At 38.8% G+C, this 18,804-nt stretch overlaps 1 protein-coding gene across 1 annotated transcript in view; it reads right to left on the bottom strand.

Annotated features, from left to right (window-relative positions):
- RFX4 (regulatory factor X4) overlaps window positions 1-18,804 on the bottom strand; it is a 97,493-nt gene that overhangs the window by 29,373 nt on the left and 49,316 nt on the right. Inside the window, exons 6-13 of the mRNA XM_054198443.1 lie at window positions 17,252-17,465; window positions 16,348-16,425; window positions 14,368-14,531; window positions 11,908-12,008; window positions 10,085-10,143; window positions 8,380-8,524; window positions 4,983-5,077; window positions 3,387-3,504 (exon numbers count right to left, since the gene is read on the bottom strand). Coding sequence (XP_054054418.1) covers window positions 3,387-3,504; window positions 4,983-5,077; window positions 8,380-8,524; window positions 10,085-10,143; window positions 11,908-12,008; window positions 14,368-14,531; window positions 16,348-16,425; window positions 17,252-17,465 — 974 coding nt within the window. The remainder of the gene's footprint in view (window positions 1-3,386; window positions 3,505-4,982; window positions 5,078-8,379; window positions 8,525-10,084; window positions 10,144-11,907; window positions 12,009-14,367; window positions 14,532-16,347; window positions 16,426-17,251; window positions 17,466-18,804) is intronic.

Genomic DNA, 18,804 nt, shown 5'->3' with positions numbered 1-18,804 from the left:
GTGTGTAAGTAGCAAAACAACAGTGAGATTTCCAGATCTGGGGAAAATCACGGTGCTTCTATTACTAATTAGTTACTTTATACACTGGATGCATTACCCAAACACTGCCACCAACTGTGCCTTTGATATGCATAGACAGGAAGGAGGGAGGGAGGGAGAGAGACAGCAGAGAGAAGACGGGAGAGGGACCACGAGAGAGGGGAGTTTTTTGTCTGCCAGGGATTGTTTCAACCTGCCCATGCCACTATGCTTAAAAGCTTTGCAGAATCAAGTCTCTGTGCTAGCCAGTCCAGAGCCAGGTATTCCAACTTCCTCCAGTCAGATTGCTGTACCATATATTTCAAAGATAAAAATATACTGTCTTGTATATAGTAAAAATCCTGTTGTTTAACATATTATTTTACTTCTTCAAAAAAAATTACATGGTGAGCATCTCAGTCTATATATTGATTGAAGTGGAAAAAATCATTAAAAATCAGTCCACTGAAACAGTTTCCAACCCAGTAAAAATGCAAAACTTTTTATCTAAGTTAAGAACAAAGGTAAATAGATGTAAATATTTAGAATAGTAAATCAGTCTTTGTTTCTCTCCATAGAATTCATTTAAATGCAAACACTATTCTGAAAAGCTAGAAGGAACTGCGTGAAATTAAGTGCAGAAGAGTTTCTGCCATCGAGCTCTGCACTGTTTAGATTCAGGGGTTATTCTTTTGGAACTTCCTCAACTCTAATTCATCAACAATGTGTCAAATGGCCTTGCGAGTGAAAGAGTAGCATCATTAATACAAATTATTACAAATTTGTATCTGTGGCTAAATAACATTTGGGGCTTTTGGGGGGAAACAAGGTAGGAATAGCCCAGGCTTCTGCCTGATAGGATGAGGATATGGTTTTGGTATCATTCTCCCCTTCGAAAACCTGAAGGCTCAGATCTTCTGCCTCCACTGGAGTTGCACCTGAGCAGGGAAAACTCCACCCTGTATAAATAAGGGTTATATTATAACAGGGCCCGATCCAACGCTTGCCACATCACCTCCCAGGAGAGAACCCACCCAGCAGGCTGCTGTCCTCCGCAGCTCAACAAATGGTTACGTGGTTTGTATGAAGTTAAACAGTTTCAACAGAAAAGATGAGAAAACCCTCCTGCATGACAAATCCTCTAGCCTTTCGGTTAGAAATCTTGCTCTGGCAGTGACTAACACTGATTGAAGGCTGCTGAAGCAGGCAACTGTTGTCTAAGGACCAAAATATGGCAGATGCAAAAAAAATTCTCTTTGATTTTACTTAAAAAAAAAAAAAAAATTCTGAAGTGATTAAAATCCCAAACTGTCTCAGCCACACACTTAGCACATTGACTTTTTTATTTTTTTTTAAAACCCTTGCTTTGGTTACCAAATTGAAAAGCAGTTATTGATCTAGTTCTAATGTAACACCACACACCCATGAAAAATACATCAGCTATGAGCAGGACATTCTTCCCCTGACTATGGTTACATATAAACATCTCAAAGTCATGTTCAAAGGTGTGTGTCCATGTAAGGAGGAGAATCACGCAGTTTATATACACAGATATTCTCAGTGAACTGAAAAGACAAAACAAAACAAAAAGTATAAAAGACAAAAACCTACTAATTTAGCTGAGCAGTTCAAGACCCAAATTTATAACAGAGACAACAGGTAACTTATTTTGGTAGATCTGATATATTATATTATATTATATATTATGTCCCAAACTCAAACCAATGAATATTTCTCAATCTTCCCATTTTCTTGCTACATGGCACATTCATAAATGTTTCTGTTAATAAGTAAAAAATCACAGCTGAGGATCACTCTATAGATCTTCCAGAAAACTGGTGGCCTAATAACTATTTGGGGAATCCCTGTTTGATTAAAGCTGCTTTGGTGACTGATGCCTTGAAACAGAGAAAGCTTGATCAGGCTACAAACATAACCTGAACAGGAATAAAAATAATGTTGTAATGTGCAATTTAGTAGCAATAATGTATCCTTGGGGGTATTTTAACCTCAGCATGTAATGAATTCAGACAGTGTATCCTCAACACCGCACTAACGCAGGATGTTTTTTCATTTGTTGGGTAACTGTGTGTTTCACAGGTTGCGATTATGTCTGCAGAGAGAAGTGCAGCAACCCAAAGTGTTTGAAAATAAAAATTCAGCATTTACTCAACACTCATGCAAAGACATTTTTGAACACCGGGGGAAAGTATACTGTTAAGCAGTAGCAGCTACTTTTATGCCCACAACAAAGAAAAGCTGCAGTGACTCAAGGCGAAAATGAGTCCTAGAGGAGGTGGGAAATAGATGTGAGCAGGATACTGGTGCTGGAAACAAAAGCCAGCAGATGGAAATTGTGATCACCTTGGGGATGCCCGCTATACTGGTGTCTAATGGTGACTCAGTAATTACTGTTTGGAAAACTCTTTACAATGGGAAGCCAGTGAAAGTAGTTTCATATTCAAATATAAATATAGGTTACATCACGCCTATCTCTGATTGTATTGGAATTTATGCTATTAGATGTTTCTAAAAGCATAAAAGACATCAAAGCTCAGCTGGCAGAAAACCTTGCAGCTGTTCAATGCAATGCCTTCATAAATTCATTGTTAATCTTCTACTAACATATTCTGACAAATGTGCATTCATAAAAACCATCCTTCATGCAAAATCTGGTCCCAAGTGACTGCAAATGTTCACACTTATGACAGCGCTGTCCATTTGCAATCATTTCCTGCTTTTAACTGATTTTAATCTGAACTGCTTGTATCCCAGAATTCAAGACAAAGCCCCTTTTGAAACTGTAGAAAAGCAATATGCTTTTTCACTTAAAAAGTAAAAATCTATTTTTCCACCCTGACTGAATTCTAACAGAATGGAAGATAATCTGTCCAGGGTATAGAAAACACACTTATTTCACAAAGACTAATTTAAAATGCTATGCCCTTTTAAAGTGGAGCTGTCAAAGTGGTTCACTGGAGAACTTTTCATCCACTTCAGCGCAAAGCCATCTCCCTCAGCATAACATGTAGTCAGAGTGGTTTGGGTAACCAGGCTCACTTTGCACTGAAGCGAATTAGGGAATGTTCCCAGAATCAACTCCTCCAGCTGACCTGAGACTGGTAACTCCAGCTACTGGCTAACAACAAACAGAAGGAAGTAGTAATGTTTTCAGCTCCCCTGGCCAGGTCTTGAAGACAGACATCTGTCTGAGCATTACTTCCAAATGTCAGTAGCCCCAACTCTTTTTTTAATAGAGCCCTGGACATGTGAAAATTGGTTATGGTTTCACTTAAACTGTGCGTTACAAGCCAGGATGCAAGTTTTTTTGATGGTGGCAGGCAATTACTACAACAAAATGAAAGTACCAAAGCTGGGTGCACTGTGCAAAGTCATGTCCCGAATCACTCGAGTGCCGAAACAGGACCACATCAAGAGGAACTGCTGAGCTACTTTCTTCAAAGAGCCTTGTCTCTTGGCAGCTACCTGCAAGAAAACAGATATATCTGACATGGAGAAACTTTTCTTTCCACTGCCCAATACAGCTGAATGTTGCACATATCTGTCTTCTTTTTATATATTGAAAAACTACTTACCATTATCTTCACATTAAAATATACACTAAAAATTAATAAAACCCCAAACATCAGCCTTACACACAAAGTCACCTTGCTACTATGTACAACCTTCAGAAAGAGGAAATCATAAAGTATTATTCAACACCAAGACTGAATTTCCTTTATAAGTGATGAAAGGACTGCCAAAAAATTGCTCTGATCTTCATCTTAACTGTGTTACTTACATGTTCATTCTTGCTTCCTAGTCAAGGAAACAATTTATAATAAAGAATACTTGATCTACACTGAAAATTTATATTAATATTTCAATCAAAGTTTAGTATTTAATATAATTTTTTTATTCCTCCATGTTTTTATTTTTGTGAATTCACATAGTCATTTTACCAGCAAAACTACTTTCCAGAAAGCACACTTTAGGCATCAGCTCTTCAAAAGTTTTTTACTATAGCCATATGTGATTTGAAGAATTATGTTAATCCAATTAGCTAATAAAATCCATGTCAAGTTCTTTATGAAAATTAACAGTAATGGTCTGAATTTCAAATTGCATTCCAATGCCTAAAAGAAAAGCTCCCCAAAGCAATCAATACATTCCAAACAATCTGGGGGAAATACCTGTTGTTTCCTGGATGTATCTTTTGCAGCAGAGAGAGGGGCTGCAATATTTATTTATTTATTTATTTTTACTACTTAGCTCTAACAACTGGAATGAAGAGTTAAAATCCTAATACAACATCCTAATACAAAGTATAGTTAGTGACAGAAGTTAGAATAGTCAGTCATATGATTTCATACTCTATGTAAAATTATGGTGATGTCTGATCACTTTTGAAAATATTTTTTAAAGATTTGTTAGTAGGTTTCTGCATGCACTTAAATCGAAATAAAATACAAGTCATTGGTATCCCAAATCATCTCAAAAGACAACATAAATGTGTCCTTGACTGAATGGCATTGTAGACTTTCATCCTTACATTTGAATGTACATAAATGAATTAGCTAGCCTAAATATCCTTTTCACTAAAATCTTAAAAGGCCAGACTAGATTATGTTTTTTATTCGCACTATGTAGTTAGAATGACTCTGAACTCCTCTCTCCATACCCCTGAAATATTGATTTGATTGGAAACCTCAACCCTGTTCCATTCTTGAATATCATCTTTTGGGATAGAATACACAAGAGCAGAATAAAGCCGAATCCTGAATGTGAGTTGTTCTCATACTGAGCATGAAAACTGGTGAGATTTTGCCCACAGCTGCTTTAACTCCTGCTTATGATCAATGTCTGGTTGGTTTGTTTGTTTTCTGTTTTCGCTAAAAACCTAGGATCTGAATAGAGCTCATAATGCACGCGACTGACTCAGGTCCTTACTCCTGCTTACCAACCTTTACAACACATCTGTCCACCATGGAATCCAGCCACTCGATGTATGACTCAATGGGGGACTGCTCCTCCAGAAGGTGGTCAAACTCCTGATATACTGGCAGACAAAGGAAAAATAGCCCACCTTAGTATTTGGATACCATTTTGAACAAAATCACAAAAATCCACCAATAACATCACAAGTTTTCTGTGGGTTTCATAACAGATTGCTTAGCTATAACAAATATATCTTCCCTGGTGTTGACCCAGTAAGTTTGCCTGGTGTCTTATCTTATTTCTAGTGAAAGTGATGGAGTCATTGGAAGTGGTAATGTGAGCAAATCAGAACCAATTGTTTAAAATTAATCTTTAGATTTAAGATTCAGCTGTCTAGTGTGCCCGGAAGTGAAACTCTCTACGAAGAGTGTGAAGCTAGGCCTTGACCCTGGTGATGAAAAAAGGTCATGCATGAAATTGATTTAGAAATGCATAAAGAATCTTCCAAGCACCAAGTGGATGACTATTGTTGGCAGGGCTCTCATCTGTATAATGCTTTAGTTGCAAAAACATGATTTAACTGCTGCGAATCATCTCTTTGCAATGCCAGACACACACACAAAGAATTTCCATAAACTTCTGCTTCTTCAAAACAAATTGCTACCAATGCACAAATGCTATACTGAATTCACCAAGAAGAGTTTCCAAAAGCAACCCGAATACTTTTTCACCTCTCCCAAGTACACATATTCATATTTTAATACAGAAAGTAAAAACAATCAAGAAATTCAACTGCAGCTGTTAAATAAACTACAGACTTGCATTTTTTGAGAATCAATGACCAGAAGACAAAGAATCATGAGCTTTGACACCTTAAGAAACTGTTCTTCAACTCAGCTAAAATAAAAGGCCCAGTAAATCAAGAAAGATACTTTCTACCTGCTGTGTTACAGGATGATCTCAGTGTGCTATGCATTTCCATTTATGTTTAATTATAAACAACAGGAGGAAGGAATTTCCCACCATAGGAAAGACAGTAAGGGAGGTGGAGGTGGCAAAGCTTAGGGATGATAGCTAGAGAAGTGAGCCAGAGAGGCTACCCGAGAATAACGCAAAGAACAAGCTCCCTCGTCTCTAAGTTGGATCAGCAAGATGAGCAGGAATGCATTTACTTCACACCTGACTTCTTTAACTGTGTTTAACTGAGAGTTGCAAAGGCTGGATGGCCAGAAACATTAGCTGGGGAAGAAGGAAAATAATGATGTCTGGGCTACCCTTATCTTGTTTCATTGAATAGGCAACCTCTCTGTATTCAGAACAGGATCACAGAGAAATCTAAATGTTGTCTCCTTACCTGAGTATTTGGCTGGACAAAAACTGCCTGATACAACAGATGAAGTAATTCATATGCTGTGCAAAGAGGGGAGCAAGAGTGGAAAAACAAATCAGTTCCCTGCTTTGCTGCTGGAGCAATGCAACCGTGTACGACAACTTATTTGAGAAAAGTAACTGTTTAGCCTTTAGTGACTATTAAAAATACCTCAACAAGATCTGAGAAAGAGGAAATAAAGAAGAAACCATTTCAGAGACAGCTACCATAGCAGAGCAGGAAAGAGCTTCTCTTATACCCAGTGATTTTCCTCTGTTTCTCTCTAAGCTTGCTTATAGCCTTGTAAACTTTTTTTTCCAGTTACAGTAGCTGGAAATTGTAATTTCTTAGTTATTAATATCAAGAATGTGAAAGCGTGCCTTAATTCCATGTCATATGAGTCATACAGAGTGTGATCTTTGAAAAGATCTTTGGCCAAATAGAATAAACATCAAAGATTGGGGGGGAAGGCAGGGGTGGAATATCTAAGTACTAGAATACTCTCTGTACATATCTGCCCATCTCAGTGGAATCCCATCTCATCATTAACATTCCTATTAGGTTACCATTTCTGGGTAGTTGCTTATTGGACTATATGGGCCCAAAAGATGGAAAAACACGTGTTTAAATCCATTCGCATCCAGGAAAATTCCCTTTGATTTGATTACGCTTAAGTTTGTATTTAAATAGTTAGCACATATACAAAAAGCTTTCCTAAACAGTAAGGATTATCTGAATGAGAGCCAAAACTGTTGCTGCTACTAGGGATTATAATTTTGAGAACCCTTTCTTTTTTGGCCAGTGTGAGGATGTTGCGTAGATACTGAAAACCAATAGGTGACACAAAGATGCACCCACCTTCTGGACTCCAGTGTCACTATATGCTACCTCCCCTGCTGCCATGTGACATTTCTGTCTCCTCAAAAGGGAAGAGGGCCATGTCAGGAAATGAGTCAAGGATTAAGGAGGAGAGGAAAGAGTACCAAGCACCTCTTGCTGGAAAACAGAGCTAACAGAGAATGCAAGGCCCGTCCCTAAACCAGAGAGAAGACTTCTAGCGTTAACACAGTGGGACAAGTGCCAAAGTCAACCTTGCAAGGTCCAGTGTACATGCGAAGGTGTCAACCCTCCTCTTTCCAGCCGTTCACTGAAAGAGTTGCCCCACTAGCAAACCTACCCTTGCAGGGCTCCCACAAGTGGTTGCCTGGGTTGCTCCCCATTAAGGCTGGTTCTGGATAAAAGATGAGTGGTCCTCCTCAGGAGAGAGATGGCAATACAACAGGTGGGTTCCCAGGGAAGTAAGATTATGAATGACGCTAAAGACGAAGCTCGTTACCTCTGGTGCCTCAGAGGGACAAACTCAGTGTGCTTTGAGCTACACCGAAGCTTACAACCACGCACACTTGCTGGACAATGCAAGTTAAATTTTATATTTTGAAAAGATCTTTGACTCTAAAACCAATTTGCCAACATCTCCAAAGTCACTTTTCAGTTCATGCCCTTCGCTACACTAGGCAGAATCTAAACTAGCCAATAAGCTTGCTCATTGCTTCTAGCTATTCATAAAAGTTCCAGGTGAAAGATCACCCCATCAAATTGCCTTCTTTATGGAAACACTGTAAAATGAAGCTTTTTATAAATAAAAGCTTACAAGGGACTCAAATACACAGTCACTTTAGCATCAAAGCCATTCGAAAGACAACTTTCCTGCAATTCTACAGCAGGAGAGACTAGACATTATCAGATTCCATGGTTAACTCATAGATTTAGTTTGCTCAGTTTCATGGAAAAAGTCCTCCTGAATTTGGGTGCAAGTGTTGTGCCATTGGCTGCTCTGGATACTAGAAAGGAACTCATTAATGGCAGAGTGTCCAGATCTATGCCTCAAAACATAGGACCTTGACAGGGCTTTACCTCACATTTTGATAAATGTCTCTATATTTATCTTAAGCCTCCAAGAAAACCAATGGCTGCAAAAACAGTGTTACTTTCACTGAGCATTTTTTCCAGCAGGAAATAGTTCATTTGGCTTTATTTGAGGGTTCTGCTCTTACATTGTATGATGAGCTTTCTGTGTTCCTCCCGTGAGTCCTCCATAGTATAGAGGGTTTGTTTGGTAATGCTATTCAGATCCACATTCCTCCAGTCCTCCAGCATTTGAAATGTGATGTCTGCACTGTGGATCACTGTTCTTGATGCCTGTAATCCAATCCAATCTATTCATTAGTTCATGGTTTATTAGGTTAAAAAATAGGCTTTATCCCCTTTTACGCTTCCTTAGCTAGGCTCACTAACTTGATTCTCCTCATGGACCCCTACCCACCAGCTTGATGTCATATGGATGTTACAGGGCCCTCTAACCACAGTGAATTCCCAAGTCATTTTGCCTACTTTAATCAACTGCAAGTATTTTGCTTGCACCCACCACAAACCCCTGTGAGCAACCCTAATCTGGTGGTGCTGTTGCTAGACTCTTCAATCTCTGCTTCGATTTAAAAGCAAAAAGCAACAAGAAAAATTAAGGCAAAACCAAACAAACCCCACTGAGGATTGCACCCTCCCTTCTCCCAAACTATGAAGACTCTCATTCTTCCCTCAGCCACATGAAAAAGTTAAAGCTCATTTGCCTCTGCATCAGACCTGCTTCTTGGCTGGTTGAGACAGAGGTCTGCTGTTGATAATGGGAAGAACGGGCTGAGAGGAAAGGAAGTGACACAAGGTCATGGTCATATAACATACACCAGATCTCTGTAAGTTAAGCAGAGATGATAACCCACACTAAGGTTATCAGCTTCCCCAAGGAAATGATGCATTTGAAGAGTCTTTCACGCAAGTAAACTGTTTGATCCCAGGTCTGATGCAGAAGATTGTGGTCTCTGTATCTTGATTTCCTCTGAATCCCTATGGACCTCCAAAGTTCAGTGATGATTCACCATGTCTGGGGAAAGGTAGCACTGGCATATTTGCCTCCACCACTAAAATAATGGAGGAAGAAATCTACAAAGTAGTCCTTGCAGGAGTGTTTCTTTTTCCCCAGAGCTTCTTCCTGTGGGCCTCACCATTCACAGGGTTAACCTGGGGTGTTGGATACACCTTCCAAAAGTGGAGCTTTCAGCGTGACAGGGAAAACAAACTATTTGCTCCAATACATGGGTGAAACATTAATGAATCCAATGCATCCTCCCTCTTTTTATACTAAACATAAATTGGCCTCATGAATTTTTGATAGGTAGTTGTGATCTAAACTAACTGATGAAAAACAAAAACCTCAGCGTAGTTTTTATATTCACTTGGTATGGTTGTAAGAATATTTCTATTTAGAACCCCAGTGGTTTAACCATTTTGTTTTTTACTAATTTGCATTTGATTTATAATACACAATTAGACTTGAAATTTTTTTGTCAGGCAGATAGATAGAAATTTTTCTTGCTTTGCAATAGGCCTGATACAAACCACTCTGAAATCAAAGGAGTGCCGCTCATTTATTTCATGGAAATGAACTATCTCTTCATATCAAATAATAATTTTGTTGCATAAAAGCTCCCTGCTGAATTTAATGATCAGGGGTTGCCAGTTGTCTAGAAAAGCATTTTTTGCTGATTACTTTTTGATTTTATAAAGGTGGTCACAATAAATATTGGAGACAAACTGCTAACATAATCTCTTCCTCTCTGGGTAAAGCCCAGCCTGCCAACTCATAAAATTATTTGAAAAGTCAGTAAGAATGGCATTCAGAAAACTTGGGTAACAAATATTTACTTGGCAGAGATGATTTAGTGATGTCTGTCGCCGGAGTATTTGTGAGAATCTTCTGGACACTACAGGAAAGAAGAGATAAGTATTTACAAACTGCACTAAATGAAGAAAATTATTTCTGAAAATACTAAATTAAAACAAGAACAAAAAAAATACATCCAGTTTCCTATATACAATTGTGGCTACGTGAACTTCATTCAAATAGCCTGGTTTTAACTTAGTTTAAACCTTGACCTCAAAACTTAAATCTGGATGCTCAATCAGTTTTACAGAGGCGTATCACAAGCAGTGATTTATAGATGCTGTGAATAATGAGATGACAAGAGAAATGTAGAAGACAATGGAAGAGCTTCGCTTTTCGGCATAGCAAATTTTCTCTTGATACACAAAAGAACTTAAGACCAGAAAGAACTATTTAGTAGAAAGAAAAATGTTGGTGCAAGAATAAGGGGGCATAAAATAATGATAGCTAAATTATGTGTGGAAATTAGAAAAGGTCTTAATGCAAACAATTTTTGGAGGAGTCTTCTGACTGGACTAGTAGGAGTTAAAATCAGTTTCAGGTGCAATTTGATCAAAGATCCTGAAAGAGATGTACTAACATGGTATGGGTTAAGATGGCCCTGGAGGTACTTGCCAGTCTTCTGCTCCTATTTTAGCACTTTCGAAGCAATATGGACCTTATATCAAGGTATTTCCCATACTTGGATTTTAAAATGTTGTATTGTGCATCTTTTTTCTGTAATACGGGACTCAGGAACCGCAAAACTGACCAAGGCTTGCAGTTCATCCTGTTAGTACCTCCATTTGCACCACAAATTCTGATGAGGAGGAAATAATTGCAGAAGCAAATAGAGGCTCACGTAAAAGGTAGGATGCAATCAAGTTTTGCCTTATACTACAATCACCGAAGACTTGTAGATCTATCCAAACAGGCCTTAGATGTGGTCACAGAGTGGGTTTTCCGTCTGTACTGTTCATAGAGGCAGTTAAAGAGTACAGATTGAGAATGACTAGAAAGCCTGTCTCTTTCTCTCTCCCTATAAGATTGGAAAAGATTTTGCTGTTGCAGATTCACAATATTTTTGAACTGACAAAGATGTGATAAAGCATATTCTCAGCTCTGACTTTGTGTAACTTTTAAAATAAATTAGTAAACAAGAATAAAAAAAAAGCTAAAATGAGTTGTTCCAATTTACATCCTGACTGTTCTCAGTAAAATATACACCTAATTTTCCATGCTGATCAACATAGTTAATCCTTCTCCTAAATTAGTTTTTTTTTTTTTTCCTTTAACTTTGTGGTGTGGAATTTAGTGCTCATGAAAGGCAAAGAATTGAGAGCCGTGAAATAAAGCAGGCTTTATCAATAGGTGATGTGCACTGCAGGCATCTACAAAGCATGTCTGAAAAGGACTAGTGCCCTTTCCTGTGGTGACAGGGTAATTTGATCTCCTTCATTTTTAACTCTGGCACTTTTTTGAGCAAGGGCCTCAAGCTGTATTCAAATTGTGCTAGCCTAAAGGTTTGTTTAATAATTTCCTTTGCCTAATATCATCCCTAATGTTTGCTTACTATCAACAAAATTAATTTCTTATCAGAATCCACAAGAAAGGAAAAGCAATTATTCTCATTTTGAGCAGTGCCTCATTTCACTAAATGAAATTGGTTCTCATGAACAAGTGGAGATTGTAAGTGAATACAAGATTTATAATGCTGACAGTTTTTAATTCCTAAAAGAACACTAGTCTCACTTCCAATTAATTTGTAATCAATAAACAGTATATACATTGCAGGTTAATAGGAGAGAGATTGGGCAATACATACATTCAAATTTGATATTTCGTAGGTTTTCTGGTAAATCATGGAGAGCTACTTTCAGCCACTCATCCAGTTGCTTTGCAAACTTTCGGATCACCTGCGTCAAACTGAAAAGAGAAATCACTACATCATAACGTGTTTACTCTGTGCTTTATACTATAAAATCTGCGAATGTGTAAAGACTATGAGTCTGTTATTTACAACTCACTATTATGCAGAGTTGCTGACATATTTTGTTTTGTAGGCATGAAGAAAAACGTTTCTGAACTTCTGAAAACATTTGCAGGAAAAGGAAAACATCACCATGTTCAAAACCTCACAAAGAATGGAAGTCTCTGTACTGCACTGCTTTGATACTTACAAACAGCATTCTTAGCTTGAAATAAAGTCATTCCCACTCTGTACAAACATAAAACCATAAAATCACAACTGTTTAAAGAAGACAATAGATCAAGCTTTGGATTTCAGCTCAGCTGTGCCCACATTTATACAGATGTACGCAGGGATCTGCAAGTGAAGTAACAACCAACTATGCTGCAGGCTGAAGCCAGTAAATGGGTGATGATGGTGGGGAGGAATTTCCACGCCAAGCCCACACAGGCTGGGGAAGTGGGGCTGGAGCAGGACCTGCCTGTTTAGCTCTGCACGGGACAGGAACTTTTCTAGACAAGTGAGATTTCTCTCTTCTCCTTTACTATGCTTTCCTGACAGCTCCATCATTTCCTGCTAAACTTGGTAGGCAGCTCATTCTGCCCTTCTTAGAATTGCTCAGTATAAAATTATCGTTTTCCAGGAAAAGTTGCAGGGTGTTGTGCAGGGCACCCGAACAGTTGGCTCTGCCGGACTGAGCTGCACTGCGCCTGTAGCAATACTCAAAATACACAAACAAGAGAGAGAGGAAAGATGCAAGGAACTTTCAGCCAGGCAGCTTTTTCTGTTTGTACTCCTAACAAACTGCACTGAGGACAGAGCTGGTAGAATGAACATGACCATAGGCCTGCTCTGCTCCATGCAGACACCTAACAAGACAGGGGATGGATGACAACTGCTGCACCCACTAAAACGTGGCCTTTCTGGACAGCCAACGTTTGTTCCCAGGAAGTCCTTCAGAAGATTCTGGCTGAGTCAGCAAGATTTCCTTCAGGAGCTTCCATTGCAATGAGACCCTTCTTCACCCCCTCCAGTGCAGGCTATGGCTTAATAGCCACAATCTGGCCCTTTATATGCATTACAAAAGTCTATATTCACACTCAAGTCTCTCCTTATTTGCTATGAAAGAACTAAGCAGCTTGAGAAAAGGACTGCTGTTCTGTTTAATCCTTCCAATGAAATAGATTTGGGGGGGTGAGGGGCAAAGCCTGTAAAAATGTACGTGTCTTATCAAGGAAAGCCCATGCTTATAACAGGTTTCTTGTGGAAAATATACTTTGCCTGTACTTTAGCAGACACACAGTGCACACAGGAGAGCAGAAAAACATCTTGAAAACGTTTGCCATAATTAGAGCCACTTTAAAATCTTGAGGGCCAAATATACCACACCAATAATAAACTTCTAGAGCAATATTCTCAAGAAATGACTCAACCTCAGGAAAGCATCAAATAATACTAAAGGTGCACACATATATTTAGAAAAAGAGCTTCCTGATGTTCGTATTAGGAAAATCAAAGGGTGAAACAGGTTGACTGTGCTCAGCGATTAAACTTTTTGCTGTGAATTGTTGATCTCTGTCTTGCTTTGCTGTATAAACAAGACTGCTTGGACTCAGATGAGCTCCAGGTAGGAAAAGAATAGTTGAGATCTAACACATGGAATGGAAAAGTGAATTTAGCTTTGAAACAAAGGAGACAAATATTTGTTAATATTAATAAAGTGATCCTAAAATAAGCATGCATCTGTTCTTCATAGCACAGTATTTAAAATAAACCAGGTTGTCCAAGACTTCACAAGTATGATCTTCATGTTTTATACTCCTGGCAAGCAGAATGACAATTGGGTTCCAACAGTGTAAACAGAGACAAATACTTAGGCTGCAGTGTGTGAATATGCATGTGAGCGTTTACAAACAGAGCAGCCAGGCCAGCTCCTCTTGTCACTACAATTCAGAATACTGTTATGCTGTTAGCCCAGACTAGCAGAAAAGTGCCTGAAATTTTCAGAAGACAGTGTGGCACTCTGCAGCCTGCAGATTTCTGACACAACCTGAAAGTTGGGACATGACTGTCAGCTTGATGTTAATAAACCAAGAAGGTGGTAGTATCCTTTACCATACAAAAAATAATAATTTTTTTCACAATAGAAGTCTTGTTAAAATCTGAACATTTCTTCAGGAACATTGACATTGTGATTTAAACTCAGGAAATAGGTGGAAGCAAGTAGCTTTCTGAGAACTGGTGCCATTCTTGAAGAAAAGACATGTAACAAAGACAGCTGAGCTAAAAGTGGTCAGCTCTGCTAGCTATACTGACCTGTCAGGTAATGCTTGTAGTACCGTTGGCATCAAAACTCCAGAAATTGCTTTGTACAGAATTGAATCACAAACTCCCACTATATTCACTACAGTTGAAGAACCCAATACGGGCAGCATATGAGGAGGCATCCCTTGCCAAAAGTGCAGAAGAAAACTTTGAACCTGAAATCACAAGAAGAAGCAAAAATGTTTAAGTGAAAATAATCAAAGGCCCCAAGTACCACTTTCCTTAAATGACCCTGCTAACATAGTATATGTTTCAGCCCTAGAGCTGGACTGATGGTGTACAGCAGAGGCAAGGCATATTCCTTAACTAGACAGGCTTATATTGTAACGCAGCACACAATGGGATAATCAACCATAGGGCAAGGTGGCACTCTGAATTGGTGACAAGGGTGTCTTTACGTTACTACAGTAGACACAACCATGGGTACCACCATATTTTTACCTTCCATCAACGGCTGGTGAGCGTAACTCTTTGGCTTCCACATGTCAAACCTTTTCATCTCTCTTTGCTCTCTGTCCCTGTATACAAAGGAATGCAATCTAGGGCTTGGTGGAGGGAGGGAGAGGAGGAGAGCACATGGCTAACAGGGATCAATATACCATTTTCTGCCTTCATTTTGGAAAGAAACACTACGCTTTTGGATTTCTTCTTTCCTTCACTTCATAGTGAAGAAAGAATGGAGAAAGGCAAAAAAAAAGAAAATGGGGAGGAGACTTCAGACACAGCAAAATATACCTCCGAAAATTTTCATTTAGGAAATAAAGGTGTTATTAAGTGAATGGTATGATCAGTTCTAGAAGGGTCTGAACATCGGCATTCGTAAGTGATAACCTTTTGCACACAATCTGTACTGAAATAAGTAACCACACCAGGTGCAGTAAAAATATTTGCCATTTATATATTGTTGCTGCTCAGCCCCTTTGCCACCCTTAATCCTGACAAACAGATTCCCTAACAAAATGTAACATCCCGCTCTTAAGAAAGTGTTCTGAGACTCATCCAGCAAAATTTCCTGAATATCTGTTACATATTTCTCTCACATGAAAACATCTAGACTCAGTACAATGACTTAAAGAGCTTCAGCTTTAAACCAGAAGAGTGTGAGAATTAAACAGTGAGAGGAAATAAAGCAAGGAATTTCTTGCCATTGTTCAGAAGACAGAATCAAAAGACCCGTTTCCTTTGATTTTTCCCAGGACCTGGATGTCATATTTGAATCAGACCCTCAGCATCCCTATAGTCAGATTTGTTTTCCTGGACTAGAGGCCTCCTCCATGTGTAACATAAAACTGCTTGCATTCCAGTAACATTTTATTTTTCAGCTCTAATTATAGAGCTGTCTGCATGCACTGCCATAAAGCCCTCAGATTCACTCAGATATGCAGCAGGTACAAACCTTATCCATCTCTAATGGATTGCATCAACCAGTGAGCAGTGTGCCCGTTCCTAGCTGCACTGCAGTACAACTGAGCAACTGGGGACTTCAGCTACAGCTTTCTGGGATGTCTGGGAGGCTGTAGGACCCCCTGCTGCCCTGCACCATTGTTAATAGACCAGAAGAGCCCAACATTTTAGCTGTGGCACCTGCTCTGGGTTTGTGCTGAACACTCAGAGGAATTCCTTCAAACAGAGCTCAGTCCCAATGCAAAGCTTAGAAAAGTGGTGGTGGACACACTTCTTGAGTTGTGAGAACCAGCTTGTTCAACATCTTGTAAGGGGATATTGCTACCTTAATCCTGCTGGAGAATGATGAGACAAAAACATTCCCATTGCTTTTGTTCCTCTAACTCACACAGTGTTATAAGTGAGATTTAACGCTCTCAATAGCTAAAGTATAGCTATTGTTCATTACTCATGAAAAGGATCAGCCACCACAAAACCATAAGTTTGTAATATCACATTCGAAATAAGGTCTCAGATCCATTAATACCTTATGTATCATTAAGCTACAACTGTAGTTTCCATCCATACCTCATCAAAGTTTGCTCTTATTACAGTGTCTAATATCCTCTGACAGTGAGTTCTATACATCATAATAAAGGTAGAAACCTGAAAAAAGAATGAGAGGGAAACACACAAAGGATCATTCTACTTAAGAAATCCACTTTTAAAACTATCAGAATATAGAGCACAAAAAAGTAAGTTTTTTCTTATCTTACCTATGTACAATTGCCAAAATAATGAAATCGGTTAGAGTCTAGTTAGATTAGCTTTAAGATAAGTTTTCTTCTTAAAAGTAAATTATCCCTTTGAATTCATGGATTTTTCTATGTCAATGGGGATTCTTCAAATGTAAGAGGAGCAAAAAGCCTCAGTGAGATCAAAGACGAGAATGTGGCCCTAATTAGGACATAAAGAACTATAAAACCCTATTCTTTTGTCCACTTTACATTGATACTACACATGTGAATAGCATCAGAAAACTAGCAAGCTCAGCCAAGAGCAGCCAGAGCACTTTTGTCATATGTGCAGATAGGATTCTCTTAATTTCTAGTCTAGAAGGATAAGAAGCACGCTAAGTCCCTCTCTGCTCAAAAAGCATCAGAACTGTTTTTCAGTTTGCCATCAAATGTGTCTGTAGACTAAAGAGCTATAACATATTGCAAAAACAGTTACCCTCAAACTTCATCTGCCATACATAATGTAACTTTAAAAAAAGTGTGCCTGGGCTTTAGAAATATTGTACAGCTGATAGCATCAGCTGGCAATTTTAAGGGTATCTTACTATTATATGAAGAAATTAAGTCCTCCATAAATGAAGTCAAAGCATTATTAAACTTACTCTAATCCAAAGTCATTCTATTTTAGATAAAGCTTTCATCCAGAGAAGGGAAAAAACCCAAGACAAGCCAAGAAAAGATTTCCAAAGTGTTACCTTCTCCTCTGGCAGACTGGCTGGCAGATTTAGATCTTTGACATTTGGAAACTCTGGCAGTAATGTTCCCAGTTTGGATCGTGGTGAATACGCCACTGTCTGTTTGGTTACTTCTTTTTTTCCTGTTTCGTTGACCCAGGCTGCTCCTTTTTTAGAATACATCACATCATAATACTGGGAGTTTTCTTTCACTGCAATTCCATAATAATGGTACCTGATACATAGAGATGTATATTTATTTCATAAAGCAGATTGTTTGACAATTAAAAAGAAAATAATATGGGGTTAAAAGGAACTGAAAATGCTAATGATTTCTACATCAAAACAGACTATGCATTAGTTTATATATTATAAACAAGCATTGATTCAGTAGCAGAACATTGCAGTAATATATTGGGCTTCCAATTTTCATTCCTTCTGGTAAAAGTAGCTCTCTTCAGAGTTAATAAAGCTGACTGTTTGCAGGGCAGGAAAATAATGGACTTCCATTTTTTTTCTTCTTAAAAAAAAAAAAAAAAAGCATCCTAAAGCTACTTGTTGGCAGAGCTTTGCTGTGCAGCTGCTCCTTTAGTTTAGCAATAAGCAGAGGTACAGACCCTCTGGACTGGCCCTTCTGTTGTTATTTCAGCTCCCTGATTCTCAGACTGTTGAGGGCTGGTTTGATCCCTGAAAAGCACGAGTCTTTATTGCAAAGGAGTTGATCAGAAATATTCCAAAAATTGAAAACACTTCAACGAAAACAGAAGGGAAAAAGAGGCTTGTGCTAGAAAGCAACGAGTGGTAGGAAGTGTATAGTTCCAAATTATTTGCTCCATAACTTAGCATCAGCACTGGGCTTAGATCAGTGATGGATACTACACAATACTGTAACTCTGTCTGTACAGAACACAGTGGGAATTCCACAGTGTGGCTGTGCTACGAATAGGGGTTGGTGGCCCTGTAGCACAAGTTTGTGCTACAACTCAACTTTGTTAAAGGTGTTAATGGAAGCACTGATTACGCAGTCTAACCCTTGCACCAAAGGCAATCTTTTTCCTTTCATAATTTGCTGACTTTTATTTTACTTTCTCAGCTGTAGGCACCACCAACCCATCAGCTAAATTTTTTAATGACAAACAGCATCACAAAATTGTGTTGCTCGTATACTTTTGATTCACCCTGCTTTCCTAGAGGGAATTTTCAGCGATCAAGGACGTAAGGAGTCCTCTCCTTACAGCCTATCAAAAGCCTATCGGACCATGATGAGACACTGTCTTCTGGATCCCACTATGGTGGTAGGAGAAGTTACCATCTCTGGATATCTGCTGTACTCCCCAGACAGTTCCAGATTTCCGAGTGCTGCCAGCAGATCTGTTCCCTTGAATGGACCCTAGTTTGCTTTAGGCAAAATCAGCTGGTTTTACAAAGGTCATCAATTAAACTAGTGACAGAGTGGCATCTACGTGATGGTAGTTTAAACTAACTCAGGTGATGTTTTTCCTTTTTTCCACTCACAGTCATTCACCCACAGACCACTGTGTATCATAATCTCCATCAGAAAGTGGTGGTAAAGA

Source organism: Rissa tridactyla, chromosome 1 (assembly GCF_028500815.1).
Source record: "Rissa tridactyla isolate bRisTri1 chromosome 1, bRisTri1.patW.cur.20221130, whole genome shotgun sequence".
NCBI lineage: Eukaryota > Metazoa > Chordata > Aves > Charadriiformes > Laridae > Rissa > Rissa tridactyla.
This window is presented reverse-complemented; position numbering and strand designations above follow the sequence as displayed.